Here is a 20,037-nt window from a genome sequence, read left to right on the forward strand (position 1 = left end):
GTTGCTGGAAATGGCATTATTTTGTTCTTTTTTATGGCTGAGTAGTATTCCATTATATATATAAAATCACACCTTAATCTAATCATCTGTTGATGGACATTTAGGTTGTTTCCATGTCTTGGCTATTGTGAATAGTGCTGCAGTGAATGTGCGGGTGCATGTGTCTTTTTCAAGGAAAGTTTTGTCTGGATATATGCCCAAGAGTGGGATTGCTGGGTCATATGTAGTTAGTTCTATGTATAGTTTTCTAAGGTACCTCCATACTGTTGTCCAAGTGGTTGTACCAGTTTACATTCCCATCAACAGTGCAGAAGGGTTCCCTTTTCTCCACAACCCCTCCAGCATTTGCTATTTGTGGATGTTCTGGCTGCTGTGAGGTGGTGCCTCATAGTAGTTTTGATTTGCATTTCTCTTTTAATCAGTGATATTGAGCATTTTTTCATGTGCTTGTTGGCTACTTTTTAACATTTTTATTAACCCTTTCCTAAGTATGTACAAAGAAAAAATGTTTATCATTCCTTAATAAATGAACATATACTTAATAAAAGACAAAACTCTTGATATTTTAACATTCTCCTATCATTAAAATTAATAAAATTTAAGTATACATTATACTCACTTATTTTTCATTATAACCATTTTTTAATACATTGCACTAACTTTTCTGCTTTAAGTACCGTTATAGATTCAAATTTAACTAATTTTAAATTCTGTTTTAAACGATTTTTTTTGCTATTCAAATGGTCATGTCATGGCCACTGAAAGACCTATTACACTGGCCTTTTGTCTTTTCATATTGCTTTAAAAATTTCTGGATGCTTATTTGCTTTATAGCAATAACCTGTGTTCTAGAGCCATCCTGATTTTTCCTTTTCTAAGACGTCCAAGCAACTATTGTCTAAGGACTTGATTTCTTTCATTGTAGTTTCAGAGATATGAATCTGTGTACTGAAGGTAGACATGTGAGTTGGTGGTTAACAAAGGTGCTGCTCCTATGAGCCATCTTGATAGTCATAGGGCTAGAAATTTTTTTTTTTTTTTTTTGTCTTTTTGCCATTTCTTGAGCCGCTCCCACAGCATATGGAGGTTCCTAGGCTAGGGGTCGAATTGGAGCTGTACCCACCAGCCTACACCAGAGCCACAGCAATGTGAGATCCAAGCTGCGTCTGTGACCTACACCACAGCTCACAGCAACGCCGGATCGTTAACCCACTGAGTGAGGCCAGGGATCGAACCCGCAAACCTCATGGTTCCTAGTCGGATTCGTTAACCACTGAGCCACGATGGGAACTCCCTAGAAAATACGTTTTTTAAACTATTGATTACCACTAATTTTTTTTTAACTTTGGCAATTTTAAGAATTTTATTTTTATTTTTTATTTAAGTATAGTTAATTTATAATGTGTTAGTTTCAAGTATATAGAAAAATGATTCACCTTTTATATATATATATATAAAACATTGTAAATCGACTATACTTTAATAAAACTTTAAAAGTGAAAAAAATACACTTACATATATTAAACAAAACAAAAGAAAAAAAATAAGGAAAAACTCAGTTCCAGTAGAATGTTTTTGGAGAAAAGTATCCTATTATTGTAAATCAACTATACTTCAACAGTTTTTTTCTAAAAAATAAAAAATAATTAAAAGAGCAAACCAAGATAAATACTCACCAGAAAGGATATTTGAAATCTTTTTTTTGTTTTTTCTTTTGAGGGCCACACCTGAGGCATATGGAAGTTCCTGGGCTGGGGTTGGATTGGATCTGCAGCTGAAGGCCTACGCCACAGCCACACCAATGCCACGTCCAAGCTGTGTCTGAGACCTATGCTGCAGCTTGCAGCAATGCAGGATCTTTAATCCACTGCGTGAGGCCAGGGATTGAACCCACATCCTCGTGGATACTAGAAAGATTCTTAACCTGATGAGGCACAATACTGAAATCATGTTTTAATCCTTCTTTTCTCTCTTCCATCATACAATCGTTTTACAATCCTTTAGATTTCTGGGACTTTTGTAAATGCTGTATACAATTGAATGTAATACAAGCATCTTGGCTTTTAAAAAAGACATTGTTTCATTATATTATTTCATTTTTACTTTGCTTCTAAGCACTCCACAAACCATTTTGTACTAGTTGGGCTGAAGATCGTCCTGAAATACTGCTGACTAACTAGGAAAGGAACTTGAGTTCCAGCAAAGTCTCAGGTCATATAGGTCTAGAGAGGTTCAGCTATGATATGTGAGTTTAGTTTTCCCAATATACTTGAGAAATACTGTTTAAATAGAGTGTTTTGTTGTGAGACTGGAAGGCTCCTTTTATTTCTTCTGCTGGCACCCATCTGCACTGTTCATTTTTAATCACCATCACAATGACAATAAATAATGTTTTAATCATCAGCACAATGAGAAGAAATATGCTGAAAAATAAAGACAAGAGTCTGTTTTGGAAGGCAGTATGCTGAAATCCTTAGTTAAATGAAACGGTTGTGAATTCAAGCTGTTATCCATTAGGGAATAATAGTTATTGAATATAGAGCTACCCTTACTTTTCTACTGTTTTAGTTTATTGTACTTACCAAATATAGTTTCTCAAAAATGGGAAGAGTATATTTACCTTCATTTCAATATATACTGAGAGTTGATTAGCAAAAGTAAAGAATAATATACCACAGGAAAACTGTGTTTCTTCAGACAGATAAAGAAGATTAAATTCATTTACTGTGCTACTAAGTTGCAACTCATTTTGAATATGCCTTGGTTGCAATGATTCTCATTAAAATGATCACAAAACAAATGATAAATAAGGCTCTTGCTGATAGATAAAAATGCTTTAGATCAAATTAGACAATGATATGTACAGTTTAAAATGCTTCAGCTTCGCTTCTTGGAGTTATGCTTGGAAACTGACAATGCTACTAAGATTTTTAGGTTACTGTGTAAGAGCAAATAGGTAAAAACAGATGATTGACAGTATTTTGCAAAATTGAATTCAGGCTTTAGAAAATAACTTATTTGAGATTGTTGAGAAAGTCCCAAAGTAAAACATGAGCAAACTGCAACCTATAGATTAAATTTAGATTTCTTGATACTGAATTTAGGGAATTTTTAAAGAATACAAAAATCACCAAGTTAACTGTTACCAGTATTCAGTCATATTTATGTAAAATTCTTTAAAATAAAACCTTACATAGTTGAAGCTCCCTTTTGCACCTCCCAGGTTTTTTCAGCTCCACACCTGGACATAACCACAACGCCCATCCCTCCATCTGAGAGTTACTGTCTTGGGGTTTCGTTTTCTTTTTCATTCTTTAAATATGTATCCTTTAACAAAATGTAGCTTGTTTTTTGTAATTTAAAATTTTGCATTTATTGTATCATGCCATATGTATCCTTATGCAACTTGTTTTTTTACTCATGATCATATTTTTAGATCCATCTTTGTTGAATTTTCTTTTCTTTCATTCTTTCTTCTTCTTTTTTTAATAACCACCCTTGTGGCACATGAAGTTCCTGGACCAGGGATTGAATCCGAGCCACAGCCGTGGCAACAGTGGATCCCTGAACCCACTGCACCGGGCCAGGGGTCGAACCTGTGCCTTTGCAGCTACCCAGGCTACTCCACTGCTCCACAGTGGGAACTCCTAGATCCATCCTTGTAGAAAAATATTGACATGGTTCCTTCTTTTTAACTACTAGAGAACATTTCATTGTATGAGTATATTTTATGTATTCTTTTTTTTATTGAAGTATGTATAAGTTGTCTCCTGACATTGATTTTCTGTAAGAAGCTCATCCACAAAGAGTTAAGGTATTCTCAAAGAAATACCAGAAAAACAAATCTCATGATAATTTAACATAAGAATTTAATTTTGTAAATTATACGTAACATATCTGTACATGTATATTTATTTTTATAATATATATGAATAATACTATTTCTTAATATCAGAATTGTTTTAAAATAAAAATCCATTAATAATCATCCTGTTTTTTCCTGTTTTCTCATTGTCAGATACCGCAGGTTGAAATGCATTTTTTTGTGGAACTGTATGAAGTAACTGCTGGAGCAGCCATAAATAATAGTGCCAGATTTGCACAAATTAAATTCTTACCAAAAAGGGATGAACCTCCAAGTCTTGTGTATTTCTCTGTGGGTTCTCGACTGCCAGTGGCTCATAAGAAGGCCACTTTAATCAGTCTGCAGGTGGCCAGGGACTCTGGGACAGGACTGATGATGTCTGTTAAGTTCAGTACTCAGGTAAGCATGCACCATGTATTAATACACAGTAATGTTTTCTGCTTTAACTATAGCATATGTAATGACACAGAGAATAATTAATATCTTATTTTCTAATGGATGCCCTCATAATTCACATTATGTTTATTACATTAAGCTTTATCCTTGAAACAGTTCAATTTTTTCACTTAGGTCATGTTTTAAAATGATAGCCTCGGAGTCCTTGTTGTGGGTCAGTGGTTAATGAATCCAACTGGGAACCATGAGTTTGTGGGTTGGATCCCTGGCCTTGCTCAGTGGGTTAAGGATCTGGTATTGCCGTGAGCTGTGGTGTAGGCTGCAGACACAGCTCGGATCCTGTGTTGCTATGGCTGTGGTGTAGGCCGGCGGCTACAGCTCTGATTAAACCCCTAGCCTGGGAACCTCCATATGCCGTGGGAGTGGCCCTAGAAAAGGCAAAAAGACAAAAAAAGATAATAAAAAATAAAATAAAAAATAAAATAAAATGATAGTCTCTTGTCTTTGTCAGTCAGTCAGTTATTTATTTATTTATTTATTTTTGTCTTTTGTTTTTTGAGGGCTGCACCCTTGGCATATGGAAGTTCCCAGGCTAGGGGTCTAATTGGAGCTACAGCTGCTGGCCAATGCCGCAGCCACAGCAACGCCAGATCTGAGCCACATCTGTGACCTACACCACAGCTTACGGCAATGCTGGATCCTTAACCCACTGAGCGAGGCCAGGGATAGAACCCACAACCTCATGGTTCCTAGTCGGATTCGTTTCTGCAGCGCCACAATGGGAACTCTGTCTTTGTCTTTCTTTTAGAAGAGTTGGTATACAATGCAAAGTGTCTCACATAAATCTGTTCTATAAAATCTCTAGAGAGGAATTCCCTTTGTGGCTCAGTGGTAACGAACCTGACTAGTATCCACGAGGATGTGAGTTCCATCCCTGACCTTGCTCATTGGGTTAAGGACATGATGTTGCCGTGAGCTGCACAGTGTAGGTCACAGATGTGGCTCGGATCTGGCTTTGCTATGGCTGTGGTGTAGGCCAGCAGCTGCAGCTCCAATTCGACCTTTGGCCTGGGAACTTCCACATGCTGAGAGTACAGCCCTAAAAAGACCAAAAAAAAAAAAAAAAAAAAAAAAAAAAATCTCTTGAGAGTTAAAATTACTTCAAAATGTAACTGAGACCAGAAACAAAAAGTGCAGGTCTTTTTTTTTGGCTTATACCTGAACTAGTTGAAAATATTCAGGACTTCAGACGCTTTGTTTCTTTAAATTCCTGAGCTCATGAAGTCTTCTGGCCACTTTTCATATCTATCTTATTGGGTGACATCAAGTGGAAGTGAGGGAGCGTGTAGGTACCCAGGAACTCAGAAAAGAAGTGCTATGGAACATGAAGTGTCTAGAGCCTGGGATTGGTCCACACAACACCATATACCTTTACAGAATTATGGTTTAGACTTTATTTTAGCAGTGAAACTCCAATATAGTAAAACAAATGTGTGTATCTACTCTGATTGAATCACAGTTGTGGAAATTGGAGCTTCTGCACCTGAAGCCTCTTTTTTTTTTTTTTTTTTTTCCTGGCTCATGTAACTCCAAGAAACCCACAATTTTAAAAACTACCATTTTGGACAGTGTTTTCATTTTCCCTGTTTCAAAATTCCAAACCTAGTGACATTTTAACCTCAGGGTTTCAGAGTTGCTTTTTTTGTTTTTTATACAAAGTGCTATTTAATATGTGCTTGGTTGTGTCACTATTGAGTAGCTCAGTCACATAGAATATTCTGTGCATAAAATGCAACATATGTGCAGCCAGTTTGCTGTGGCAGTTGTGTGAATCAGAGATGGGAGTTTAGGACTTGAGCTGTGGGTAGTGAGCTGTCCTGGAAGCTTGCCAGGCAGAAAAAAGTGTCTTTATGACAGAATCTGCAGCTTGGCAAGCAAGAAGATGAAACTCTCTATCATATGAGACTCTAGAAATAAATTCCATTCTAAATGGCCTTGAAATGGTATAAACACACAAAAAAAGTATTTTGATTCATGGTGGGGATATTTTAGCATTTTTTTTTTCTCTTAAGCATTTAAGATGGTAACAGAAATGAGGGAAAAAATATGTGCTTCTTCTCCCATGAAATATATATCATCATATGCTCACTGCTTTGTAGAATGGAAGAGTAGAAGAAGTGATAGAAAGATTTAAGATGCATTTTAAACTAGTTCGTACACTCAGTTGAAAGGGGAATTGAAGATGCCAAAAATAAGAATCTAAATGCCGATATCTTGATCATATTCATTTATAGTCTTTCTAGATTATTCATAAATGATTCCTTGCAAAACATATGCTGTCACTAGCATGTAACCATAGCATTTTTATAATACTATAAAAATCAACTTAGAGGTTCCCTGTGGTGATGAAAATGTATCTTGACTCTATCAATGTTGCTATCCTTGTGATATAATTATGCAAGATCTTGCCAACAAGGGATATTGGGTAAAGCGTACAGGAGACCACTCTTTATTATTTCTTATAACTGCATGTGAATCTATAATTATCTCAAAATAAAAAGTTTAATTTTTAAAATTAGAAATAAAAGTTTCACCTCCCTGGTGTGATTTTTTTTTTCCTGTCGCTTCATTGCCCCTACATTTTCTCTCTCTGAATGCTAGGCATATTTCTAAAAGAAAAAGTTATACAATTTTATTTTCCAGTAGCTGGCAAGGATGAGAAAATAATTATGGACCAAGTTTCTGGTCTGTTACAAAGATAACAGTTTAGATTTTGCTTTAAATAGATTTTAACAATGTAGCTAAAACAGTAGCTATATACCTAGCCTTTGGTAGGTCAGTGTTCCCCAGTACATAAATACTGTAGTCATAGCCTAGGTTCCCCTATATGTACATATTTGTGATATATAGTTAAGGGATATAAGGATTTGAGATAATGAAAATATCATTCATTCCAGTTATCTTTAAATTAAATAAGCATATAGCTAAGCCAAATTTGAAAACCAATTCCAGGTAATTTCATATTTATCTGTATACTAGCCCAAAGCCCACAAATTTAAGAAAGAGCATGCCTTTCCTCTAATTCTCACATTTCTTATTCTCTCGAAGGGTATTTCTGTATTGATTTTCATCATTGCTCTTTTTTAAAAAAAGAATTCTCATTTCTCTTTCATCACTGAATTTCAGCTTTTACAAATAATCTTAGGACAATTCAAATAACTAAGATTTCATGGGGAAACAGTTCTTGTACATGAAGAACTCTCATATGCTCCATTTTTCCGTAAATAACTCAATGGGCAGGATTAGCAATGTCACAGAAACACACCAAAAATGTAAAGCCATAGGACATGGCATATTTATTTACAAACAAGCTGTAAACAAACATGCATTTCTCCTTTAGTAGGAGAACTTAGGTGTTTTAACATTAAATAAATCAGTGGTGATTCCAACACATAATCTAATTCTAAGTTAAGGCTTTATATTTGTTTTGAAACCCATATTCATAGGCAACTGTAACCAAAGCAAACTTTTTATCTGTCAGGTTGAGTTCATCTGCCCAAAATATGTTATTTATCCACCACAAACAATTCTTCTGTGGAATAGGAATTAGTAGCAACACCATTGATTTACTTTAATGAATTATTAGTCCCCTCCTTAGGTTTCATTTATTTTGAGGATCTAGGCTTCAGCAGCAAAACATGTGTCCCAGAAGGAACAGAGCAATTTTTTTTTTTTTTTGTAAACTCAGAAAAATTTATAGGCTTCACTGATTTTTACTTGCCTGAAAGTTGGCCAACAATCAAGAACTCACGATCTCCTAAATGCAGAAAACAGCAAAAAGTGTACTTCATCAGGCACCCGTCTCAAAACATAAATATTCTTGGTTATTGAAGCAGGCAGTCTTCACCTCATTTTCTTCAAAGGCTGTTTGGTATTGCCCTCTCTAATCGTCGTTGCTTTTAAATTGCAAAGTGCATCTTTGTACTTGTTATATGTATTCTATAAACATGAAAACATTTTGATTGTCCCATTTCCTTTAAACATCTGAATTGTGAAATAAATTCTACCAGAAAACTGTGGATGGATGTATATATGTAGTTTATAGTAATGAAATTATCACCACCTACCTTAAGAAACCCAACTTTATCAGTATCTTAGAACTGACTGCCATAAACCCTTCTCTGATGCTATCCTGTTTTATCTTACAGAATAACCATTCCTGATCTTGCAGATAACCTCTATTCTGAATTTCATGTTGACTTATTACCTTACTTTTAGCTTTTATTTATAGTTTTACCACCTACCATATCCTGTTCAGGGTTACCTGTTTTGGAAATTTGTGCAAATGAGATTCTTCTAATTGTATTGTTTTATGGTGTGCTGTTTGTTTGTTTGGTTTTTGTTTTTTTGGTCTTTTTAGGGCCACACACTCAGCATATGGAAGTTCCCAGGCTAGGGGTCCAATTGGAGCTGTTGCTACTGGCCTACACCACAGCAACAGCAATACCCAGATCCAAGCCATGTCTGTGACCTACACCACAGCTCTAGGCAACAGTGGATCCTTAACCCACTGAGAGAGGCCAGGGATGGAATCTGCATTCAAATGGGTACTGGTGAGGTTCATTACAACTGAGCCATGAGAGGTACTCCCTATGGTGTGTTTTTTTTTTTTTCCTCAACAATGTTTATTTTGAGAAGTACCTGTGCTGATGCGTGTAGTTGTTTCATTTTTGCTGATTATATCATATTGCAGTGGATACTTAACGTATCCATGCTGAAGCCAGTAGACTTTTTAGTTGTTTCCTTTAGCAAGGCTTCTTCTTTGTTTTCCCCCTACCGCTATGCTGCAGGGATCCTTGAAAGCTCTTTATCTTTCTTTATTTCTTTACTTAAAAAAAAATTTTTTTTTGCCTTTTTTTTTAGGGCCACACCTTCAGCATATGGAAATTCCCAGGCTAGGGGTTGAATTGGGGTTACACCCAGTGGTCTACGCCACAGCCATGGCAACATGGGATCTGAGCCTCATCTGTGACCTATACCACAGCTCGTGGCAAGGCCAGATTCTTAACCCACTGTACGAGGCCAGGTATAGCACCTGTATCCTCATGGATCCTAGTCGGGTTTGTTAACTGGTGAGCCACAGAGAGAATTCCTCTTTATCTTTCTTGATTTTTCACTTTACATCACTCCTGGATGCATGTTCTTCTTCCTCCTGGATGCATTGACTTCTCCTTAGGGCATCTAGAACACCACAGGTTCCTGTACTTCACCCCTACCTCTCTCACAGCTCTTTCCTATTGCTGGTTTTGGTCTTCCTGACCAATACATACTGGGGTCCACCTAGACTCACTCTCTAGCCTAGACCATCCACACTTGTTTTCTTTCAATACCACCTATAAAATGAGAACCCCTGAATTTTTATCACTAGACCCTTCTCTGATCCTGATCTGGACTCATATATCTAATTGCTCTTACTTGATATCTTCATTTGAATTGTCTGAAAGTCATCTCAGGCTTAATATATATATAATATATAATTCTTGATTTCATTCTTAACAATATTTCCCCCAGTTTATTGCCATTCATCCAGGCAAACAGCTAGGAGTTATCCTTATTCTCCTCTTCCTCTCCATCTAACAATGAATTAAAGTCCGGCTAACTCTACATTCAAAGTGCATACCCAGTCTGAGCACTTCTCTTTTTACTTGTACAACCCAAGTTCCCCTTGTCTTTTTGCATGAACTAATGTAAACCCCCATCCCTCCTCCTTGCTTCCATCCTTATCCACTGCTATAGCCTAACTATCCACAAGCCTGGATACTCATAAAAATATGCAGTAAAATGTGTCACTCCGTTGTCTTCTTGTCATACTTTGTACAAGGGACATCTGTGATCTGACCCCTGGGCACGTACGTCTCTGAGTATCTTCACATTTTAGTAGGCTCACAACTGGAGAAATCCTGTAAGGCAGTAGTGCCATTTCTAGTTCTCTTTCTTGATCTATTCTAAGGAATCTGTCTTTCTTAACTTCATCACTGTGTGATGTGTATTTATCTGTCTAATTGTCTTAGGAGATTAGAAAAAGTGTAAACGCTCCTGCCCCCATTATAATAGTAATATTGTTGTGGTTCATCAGATTGTTTAAGAGAAATAAAATTTGTTTAGGACAAGATCTGTGGTTTGATAGTTTCACAAAAGCAGTGTTGTTTAATTTCTAGGAATTGAGGAGTGCTGAGACAATTGGCCGTACTCTCATCTCTCCAGCTCTTTCTGGGAAAGACTTTGTGAGAACTGAAGGCACATTGGTCTTTGAACCTGGCCAGAGAAACACTGTATTGGATGTCATCCTAACGCCAGACACAGGGTCTTTAAATCCATTTCCGAAACGCTTCCAGATTGTGCTTTTTGACCCAGAAGGTGGTGCCAGAATTGATAAGGTGTATGGGACTGCTAACATCACTCTTGTCTCTGACGCGGATTCGCAGGCCTTTTGGGGGCTTGCAGAGCAGCTGCAGCAGCCCCTGGATGGGGAGATTCTCATGAGGGTGCTCCACAGCATCAGCGTGAAAGTGGCCACGGAGAACACAGATGAACAACTCAGCGCCGTGATGCATTTAATAGACAAGGTAAGGAGCTCTTGCACATGTTAGCAGTTGCACCACTGCTAAAATTGCATACATTTTTAAAAGACAAAAAACCCGTATACCGTTATAATGTCTCTTATCATGAATTTAGTTATAATGTCAGATATCATGATACAGTTAAAGTTCTGAACCTAAGAATGGAATTCATCCCATCTGACACTGTGGTTTTGCTTCTTGTGACTGATGCCTGTTTGGAAACTTCCGTCTTACACTCAGAGAATGATGAGGGATTTGCTGCAGCAGTAGGAAAGACCAGTGTCTGGAAAGAGGCACCGGATGTTAGAAGCTCCAAGCTCTTTCTGATTCTCCAGCAACTAGACAAATATCTTTTGGGACTGCATCCCAGTTTTTTGAGTCCATAAAAAGAGGGCCTGGACTAGACGATGTAGCATAGTTCTTCCAGTTGAAATGCCATGGAACAGGAGGCCCTGCCCTCTGCTGGTTCCCTGCTCCTCCTGGGTACTGAAGACTTTTGCAGAAAAAGAGAACTGAGTAATGACCAAATGATTTCAGGCATTTGAATTGGAGTGGACTTACTCCACCTATGTGTTTTTTTAAACCTGTTTATCTGTTTACATTTATGTAAATCAAGAAATTAAATGGAGCTGTAAGATCCTAAGAATGTAAATGAAAGAAAATATCAAAGAGGAATTTTATTGAAGGAAAAAAATCTTGGGGTTTATTTGGGACTTTCTTATCAAGATATTTCTTATCAATATATTCAAGTGCAAGGGATAAAAAGTTTTAAATGCATACATATTGGTTTATAAATACTGCAGTTCTAACACATGACCTTTAAGCACCTAAAATGTTGACAGTGGAGTTTTAGATTATCATGTCTATTTGAATTCTTATGATATCTCGTAAAGCACAATGACTGAAATGTAGAAAAGAAAATTATACGTATACAGGCAAGAAGAGCTAGTACAGAGAAGAGAAGTGACTCCTTTTTCATGCAGAGAAAGTTCTAGAGGTAAGGATTTACCCTGTGAAATGATGTTACTTAAAATTCTAATGATGAAAGCATAGGAAAATAACAATTTAATTTTGTCTAAAAAGAGGGAAAGAATGTATGGTAACTAAGTTTTAAAAAAGAGAGCCTCTTTTTTGTGTGATTTAGAAGAGATATAAGAACATTGTTTTACCTCTTTTTTCCCTCAGCAAGTTATATAGAAAGCTATATATTATTGGTTGAGAGTCAACACTAATTTAACTAGAGTTGTTGAATAGTACATCTTGATTTTTTTCAGTTAGATTTATCATGGACAGTGACACTGAATTATGAAAGAAGCACCTATGGAAAAATTTAATTCATTTTTTTGAGTGATCATTAACAAACAGTATAATTTTTCTCATATAGTAAAGTAATTTATGTGAAATAACCTGGCAGTTATTAAAGCAATAAAATATATTTTGTGTCCTAAAATATTATAAAATTAAATAGATTGCATTATTCAAATTCTTAAAAGAAAATTATTGTATTCCAACTGAGGCTGCCTTTGCTATGATTATTGCTAAAATCATGTAACTAAAATTTTTTCAGTGTTATGGCATATTGTTTTCTTAAAGTTATTTATATATGCTATTAGTTACTGATAATTTAAGCAACTGACATCATTCAGTAATATCATATATTATAACATATAAACAAAACTGAAAAATTCTGAGTAACATGAAAGACTCTAGTGAATAGAAATCTATAATTTGTTTAACAAAAGGAAGACTCAATATCATAGAGACAGTAATTTTCTATAAATTAACCTTTAAATGGAAATAATCCATATCAAAGTACCAGTAAATTGTTTTAAATTTGTTTTACCTGGTCATATGGTGTTGTACTTCACCTGGAAGAATATATATGTGAAAAAGAGCAGAAATGAAAAAGGGGAAAATGTTAGGGACCTTACTCTACTAGAAGTGAAAATATGAAGTTACAGTGATTAAAACAGGGTGGCAATGATGCTGCCATAGACATTCAGGTTAATGGAATTAAACAGAAAGTGCAGAAATCAAGCAACTTTGAACATTTCATACATGATAAAGGGGACGTTTCAGATCAGTGGGTCGAAAATTATTATTCTCTAAGAAGAGTGTTGGTACATGTGATTTAACCATTTGAAAGAAAAATATAGCTATATCTCCATCCTAAACCCTTCTCCAAAATAAATCCCAGACAGATTGGAGATTTAACTGTAAAACCGAAACAAAATTCTAGCAGAAAACCTAGATGAAACATTTTTAATATGTAAGTTTGAAGTGGTAAAATTCTTTTTAAAGCATAAAACAAAACCCAGAAGTCATAAAGGAAATGACTGATAAACTTGACCACATAAAGTTTAAACACAATTTCTCTTTGCATATACTGCAAAGTCAAAAGACATTCTAATGATTGTGTTTCAATTATATAAAGTGGAGAGAAAAAGTAAGGAAAAAAGAGCTAATAGGTCTGGGGAATTTTTGTGCAAATAAATGTATAACAAGAATGATTATTTCAGGATTACTTGGAATAACAAAAATTGGAAAAAGATAGACATATTGATAATAACGACAAGACAGTAATGAAAGAGGCATTGAAAATGCAGGTAAACACATGGTAGGGTTGAAATTTTAATAAAATATAGGATGCTCAATTATTTTTGAATTTCAGATGAACAATGAATATATAGTTGGTATAAATATATTACAAATAAAAATATTTTTATTTGCATGCACTATTTGGGACTTACTTATATGAAGCAATTATTGGTTGTTTATCTGAAAATCAAATAGAGTCAGAGTTCCCACTGTGGTGCAGCAGAAGTGTCTCCAACTGGTATCTATGAGGATGTAGGTTCATTCCCTGGCCTTGTTCAGTGGGTTAAGGATCTGGCATTTCCTTGAGCTATGGTGTAGGTCACAGATGCGGCTTTGATTCTTCATTGCTGTGACTGTGATGTAGGCCAGCAGGTACATCTCCAATTTGATTCCTAGCCTGGGAACCTTCATATCCCATGAGTGCAGCCCTAAAAAAACCAAAACAAACAAATCAAATAGAGTCACCTGTACTTTATCTAGCAACCATTCATATGTCTTATATGTACTTCATATATATCTAAGATATCCTCAAATTCAGGGGTACTGAATAGAACTTCCAAGTCTTGTATTCTTAGTGAAATTGTTTCATATTTATAAGTTTTATTTTCCCCCAGATTGTTTTTTTTTTTTTTTTTTTTTTTTTTTTTGTCTTTTTGCTGTTTCTTTGGGCCGCTCCCGCGGCATATGGAGGTTCCCAGGCTAGGGGTCGAATCGGAGCTGTAGCCACTGGCCTACGCCAGAGCCACAGCAACGCAGGATCCGAGCCGCGTCTGCAACCTACACCACAGCTCACGGCAACGCCGGATCGTTAACCCACTGAGCAAGGGCAGGGACCGAACCCGCGACCTCATGGTTCCTAGTTGGATTCGTTAACCACTGCGCCACGACGGGAACTCCTCTCCCCCCAGATTGTTTAAAAAAGAATCTGCTTTATGTCATGTATTTCTTTATAGGAAGAGCTCAACAAATCTTAGGTATTGTTTAGTTATTAGTAGAAGTGACTTCTTATTTATATTCAGAAGAAACAAATATTGTGCTAACAAGGGCAACAGCCTTAAGTGACTCACTTTAAAGATGTTCTGGATAAAATCCAACTGTGACTTTGGGCACATTTTTTTGCTACAACATAATATTCTTTCCATTAGTTTTCTTAGACATGGCACAGTGAACATTATTTAAAATACTGTCAGGGAGTTCCTGTCGTGGTGCAGTGGTTAACGAATCTGACTAGGAACCATGAAGTTGCAGGTTCGATCCCTGGCCTTGCTCAGTGGGTTAAGGATCCGGTGTTGCTGTGAGCTGTGGTGTGGCTTGGATCCCAAGTTGCCGTGGCTCTGGTGAAGGCTGGTGGCTACAGCTCCGATTAGACCCCTCACCTGGGAACTTCCGTATGCTGCGGGAGCGGCTCAAGAAAAGGCAAAAAGACAAAAAAAAAAAAAAAAAAAAACCAAAAAACCTATCAGTTGCTTTAATACTAGTATCTGTCTTTTAAGACTGCTGTGTTTAGTATGCAAATTTTTAATTTAATTGGATTTTGGTTTCCAGGTTTTTGAAGCTTGCAAAACACAAGTCAGGAGGCATTGCTTTTAATTTTGAGTTCTAGAACACACGAAAGAGCCCAGGAATGATTTCTTCTATGACAGTTTGTTAGACCCCCCCACCCCCCAACTAAGGTTCCCTTTTTGTGTTCTTCCCTGACAGTTTTTAAAGTTTTCTCTGACTTTGTTTTTTAAAAACTATTTCAGAAGCCAGTTTGCTTATGGGGAAAGTTCTTTTTATTGTTGTTTATGTAAAATGGCCTTTTAGAGCCAGCATACTCCTTTCCATCGTGTACTTTTTAATATTGTATATCTTATATTTCAAGAATTATTTTTTTACATTTGATTTATTTTGTAATCAGACTAACAGAAAGATTTAGATTTAGCTCTGTATTTTCCTACCTGGTTTTGGGTTTCATGCTTGCAATGTATTGACTGATTGTCTACAGCCTGGGACAATCTGTGTGGTTATTTTAGAACAAGCAAATGGGGGCATGTTTGAGTTAGGGCAGGATGGCTGTCACATGTGCCTACTTGGTTTGGCAGTTCATCATCTCCATCTTCATGGAACAGTTAAGCACCCTCTTTTGCTTCAGGTGACTTATCAGGAAACAAAACAAAATAACAGTGGCACCTTCCTCACCTTGTGAGAATGAGAGAAGTTAATATAATGTGCTGAGAACAGCACCCTTACATACCAAGGGCTATATGAATGAACTTTTTGCTTTATTTTTGGTGTGCTTAAAGAAACTATCTAAGGCCTTTGAATGTGAATGAAAGGTTGTGTAGCTCTAGACTTCTTGGATCACAACTTTTAACTCTTAAAACTGCATATGTTACTCTGCTGGATTCTGGCATTTCATTTGCAAAAAAAGTCTGATGTCAGAGTTAATTTTTGTTTCTCTGTTACTAATTTCTTTCCTGATTTCTGGTAAGATTTTTTAAAAACTCTTAAAATAGTATTTAAAAGTCACCCAAATCTAGTGTTGTTTCTTTTCCTAAATTTGTCTGGAATAAAGCAAGATCTGCATCCTATCCAGGAGTATTTCTTTAGCTTATCAAGTATCTGTGTTGCTTTTTTCTTATACTTGCTATTTTGTATGCATATTATATCTTACGGTTTGTCCTATTTGTCTGCAGTATTTTCTCTGAGTTCTGAGAGCATTTCTTGGGCTCATTTTTCATTTAATATATTCAGTTTGATTGTTTTAATAGCCAGCGGTCTGTTCCCTGTCTCCATTGTAGTTTTTTCCTCTGTTAATTTTTTATTTCTACCTTTTATCTTTTCCCTGTGGATTATTCTCCTTTCTTTCATGTTGTCTTTGAGATGACTACTCTTATAAACTTAGATTTTGAGTTCAGCTCTTGGCTTGGCACTGTATACATTACAAAGCTGTAAAAACAGTATGGGGAACGTTGAACCACTTCCTCAATGAGCTCAGCTAGTACGGGTAACGGAAAAATCAGCATTGTCATAAGTTCCTTAGTAAAGGTACTTGGAAGTTACAAAGAGAGTGATCATCTATCTTGGCAAATGGGGCACAGTTTAGAAATCACAATAAAAGTGATGCCTAATTTGAATTCTGAAGAATTAATAGGTTCTTCTCAGGTATCTAAGAGCATAGTGGAATAACAAATCAGTGACTTCACACCCATGACCATAAAGATGTGGTCCCCATCATTCTGGCAAGGGGAAAAAATGAAATCATGAAGGGTGTTTTTCCTTTTAGTCTCCTTGTCCCTCAAAGAACAAATAACCCAGTCCTTTCAGGTAGGAACGCTCATGCTTACCAATAAAGGCAGGAATATCAGGAACTCTTGTCTACTCTTGGTTGGAAAAGGATTTGCTCACTTGATGTTTGAGAAATTTAGTGATATGTAGTAGCTTCTCTCCAGTGAAAAACAGATACTGAAGAATAATCTTGCTTCTATTATAGGTAGATATTCTTGTGTTTATTTCCTTAATTGTTGGTCAAAAGAAAAAGAAACGATGGTGTAGATGTAAAAGTGAGGTTAATTTTAACTCATGATGTTAATTATTGTGGTTAAAATTCAGTGACCCTTGAAGTTGTTTGGGACCTTACCTAGACATTGAGTAGAAAATATTTTGGTGATTATGCCTTTTAGTAAAAATGATGGGTTATGCTGTTCAAAGTGCAAATGTGTTTGAAATAGGATTTTGATACTACTTTAAATTCTTCATGGGTTCATCCTTATTTTGTGAATGTTAGTAACTGGAACTAAAGAACACGTTATACCATGCGTGTCATTTAAGCAGTTTATTTTCAAAGATATATTTTCATACTTGGATCTTTTTTTCTAGATAACTATTGAAGGAAAAAAACAACCACTAAGTATTGAAAGTCGAAGTCTTTTCTATGAGATTCTCTGTGCTCTTGTCAACCCAAAACGCAAGGACACTAAGGGTTTCAGTCACTTTACTGAAGTGACTGAGAATTTTGCTTTTTCTCTACTGACTGATGTTACCTGTGGCTCTCCTGGTGAAAAGTAAGTATCTTTTAATATAATAGTGGTGCCTTAGATGTATTCCTTCACAGTTTACAAAGTAATATGCAATGCAGATTGACCTAGGTGATGTAACTAAGGATTATACATTCATTCAATGCATTGTACCTAATGGGCAAGTTAAGTTAATTATTTGAAGAAAACATAGAAATTGTATCAAGAAAAATTAATTTATACCGTCAATAGTATATTCCTCTTGAAGTGTCCTTTAAAAATATAAAAAGTCTTATTGCTTACTCTTATTTATATAATGAGTAGAAGATATAAGATAACATTCTAAAATTAAAAAAAGGAAAGTGATTCCAACTTTACAGATTTTTTTGTGTGCTGTTAATTATGCTTCTCCCTGGAATTTTGGTTCAGTTTCATCCATTCGAAGGAAGTTCACTGAAAGTTGCTGAACTTCAGACTAGTTGTTTCATGGCTGAAATTTCATGGCAGAAAGCAAGCAAGAGGAAAAGGAAAAAATAAAATATAGCTCATGTTCATTATTAACTGTGTTTAATTTTGTAACTATGTGTTAATATTCTCCAGAAGTCTTGGTGTTTTAAATTACATTTATAAGATAAATTGGATCACTGTAATACAAAGACCTCAACATGTTTTAATTCTCTTTGATTAATAAATGTCTGATGATAGGAGTTACCGTTGTGGTGCAGTGGTTAACTAATCTGACTAGGAACCAAGAGGTTGCGGATTCGATCCCCGGCCTTGATCAGTAGGTTAAGAATCTGGTGTTGCCTTGAGCTGTGGTGTAGGTTACAGACTCGGCTCAGATCCCGCGTTGCTGTGGCTGTCATGTAGGCCGGTGGCTACAGCTCTGACTTGACCCCTAGCCTGGGAACCTCCATATGCTGTGGGAGTGGCCCCAGAAAAAGACCAAAAAAAAAAAAGGCTGATGATAGAACATGACTAGAAATTAAAAACTCCACCCCCCAATTTTCAAAGGGTAACATGTGTTATTTATAAAACAGTGACTGTTCTTTAATGGGACATGTCTGATTAAAAGTGTTGTTCAGTGAAGCCAAATAGTTCGTAGCTTTGCATGGTCCTAATCCTTTCTGTTTGTTTTTCCATATTTCTGCAAGATCACTAGGATATCAAGATAGTCTTAGATTAACCTATCTATCCTGCTGTGAATGTTGGTTTCCATAGCCTGTGCCCTCAAAGGCCTGGTGAGAACGCAAGAGAGTGTAAATGCACAAAAGAAATGACCTTTTCTGTCCTGTTGCCTAAAGTATTTCCAGGGCCTAGAACAGTGTCTGGTCATGGTAGATGGTATGGTATGATGAGTGAATAAAATGAATGAATGTATCAATGCATTTTGTGCCACATGCATCCTCTTTGTAGACTTACCTTTTCATCTGAGATTTTTAGGAAGAGGAAGAAGCATGTATAATGTCAGTCAGGCAAGAAGAGGATGGTGTGTCTGGGAAGATCATCACCCTTTAAAGATTGAATATAGAATAAGTTAGGTTGTGTGTGTGAATCAGACAGACTTTTAGAGCCATATGTGAGGACAGTATTAAAGACTAAAGAATAGGGTAAATCAAGAAATAAGGGATTTCCCATCTTGGCTCAGTGCAAACGAATCTGACTAGCATCCATGAGGATACAGGGTCAATCCCTGGCCTCGCTAAGTGGGTTTAGGATCCAGTGTTGCCTTGAGCTCTGTGGTGTAGGTCGTAGACATGGCTTAGATTTGATATTGCTGTGGCTCTGGCATAGGCCAGTGGCTATAGCTTTGACTCGCTCCATAGCCTGGGATCCTCCCTGTGCTGCAGGTGCAGCCCTAAAAAGACAAAAAAAAAAAAAAAAAAGGGAAATAGGAAGACTACAAAGGGGATAATTATTTAGGTAAGAGAAGATGCAGGTTGAAATTGAGGCAGGGACATGAGGAGGATGGTATCTTGAAATAATTAGGTAATAGAATTAACATATGGGGGCAAGTTGAAAATAGAAAATAAGAGAGTGGTCAAGACTAGTTTTTATTTTTTACTCAGAAAACTCTATAGATGTTGACCATTCTCATAGGCATTATTTATACATTGTCTTAAGCAGTATTCAGAGGTATCTATTGAGAAAGAAGGGTTTGGAAATAGAGATATTGAGGAGAAAGATGATGTCTAGAACAGTCATTTGAAAGCCAAGCAAAAACAATGTCAGGTGGATTAGTCTGATTGGTTTGGTCACTGCGGATTTGCAGTGATGCCAGTCTACATGTTAAGGTGTATTCTCTCCCCCCACCCCACATAAGCCTGGGTGTAAAGCAGATTTGGGGATCGATGAAAGTGAAGTCATTGGGAGGGCATGGATAGAGGAGATTAAAGTATCAGGGAGAATGTAGTCCTTGTCAGGTAAGAGGGGCCAGGAGTTTGACACACTTGTGTCGTGTCTGGATAGAGTCACTGTACATGTTGTATTGGTCTCTGAATGCCAGTGTGATGGGGACTACAATGGAGCTGATGGGCTCAACATCAGAAGATGTCAGAGG

The 20,037-nt window shown here is 36.4% G+C and overlaps 1 protein-coding gene and 1 long non-coding RNA gene across 7 annotated transcripts in view; one reads left to right on the plus strand and one right to left on the minus strand.

Moving 5' to 3' along the window:
- The window catches only part of ADGRV1 (adhesion G protein-coupled receptor V1), a 536,680-nt gene that overhangs the window by 224,494 nt on the left and 292,149 nt on the right, over positions 1–20,037 (plus strand). For all 6 annotated transcript variants that reach the window (XM_085014024.1, XM_021085376.2, XM_085014023.1 and 3 more), the window contains 3 exons: positions 4,019–4,264; positions 10,480–10,887; positions 17,341–17,525. In XM_085014024.1, the coding sequence (XP_084870150.1) occupies positions 4,019–4,264; positions 10,480–10,887; positions 17,341–17,525 (839 nt within the window). The remainder of the gene's footprint in view (positions 1–4,018; positions 4,265–10,479; positions 10,888–17,340; positions 17,526–20,037) is intronic.
- LOC146405640 (uncharacterized) lies at positions 10,441–17,014 on the minus strand. The gene is made up of 2 exons (XR_014838376.1): positions 16,809–17,014; positions 10,441–13,907 (listed from the first exon to the last, which is right to left on the minus strand). It is a non-coding gene; the product is annotated as an uncharacterized LOC146405640 (long non-coding RNA).

Source organism: Sus scrofa, chromosome 2 (assembly GCF_054392235.1).
Source record: "Sus scrofa isolate SSC_HxYL_T2T_F1_AM1 chromosome 2, Sscrofa_HxYL_maternal_Yorkshire_Landrace_v2.0, whole genome shotgun sequence".
NCBI classification, from domain to species: domain Eukaryota; kingdom Metazoa; phylum Chordata; class Mammalia; order Artiodactyla; family Suidae; genus Sus; species Sus scrofa.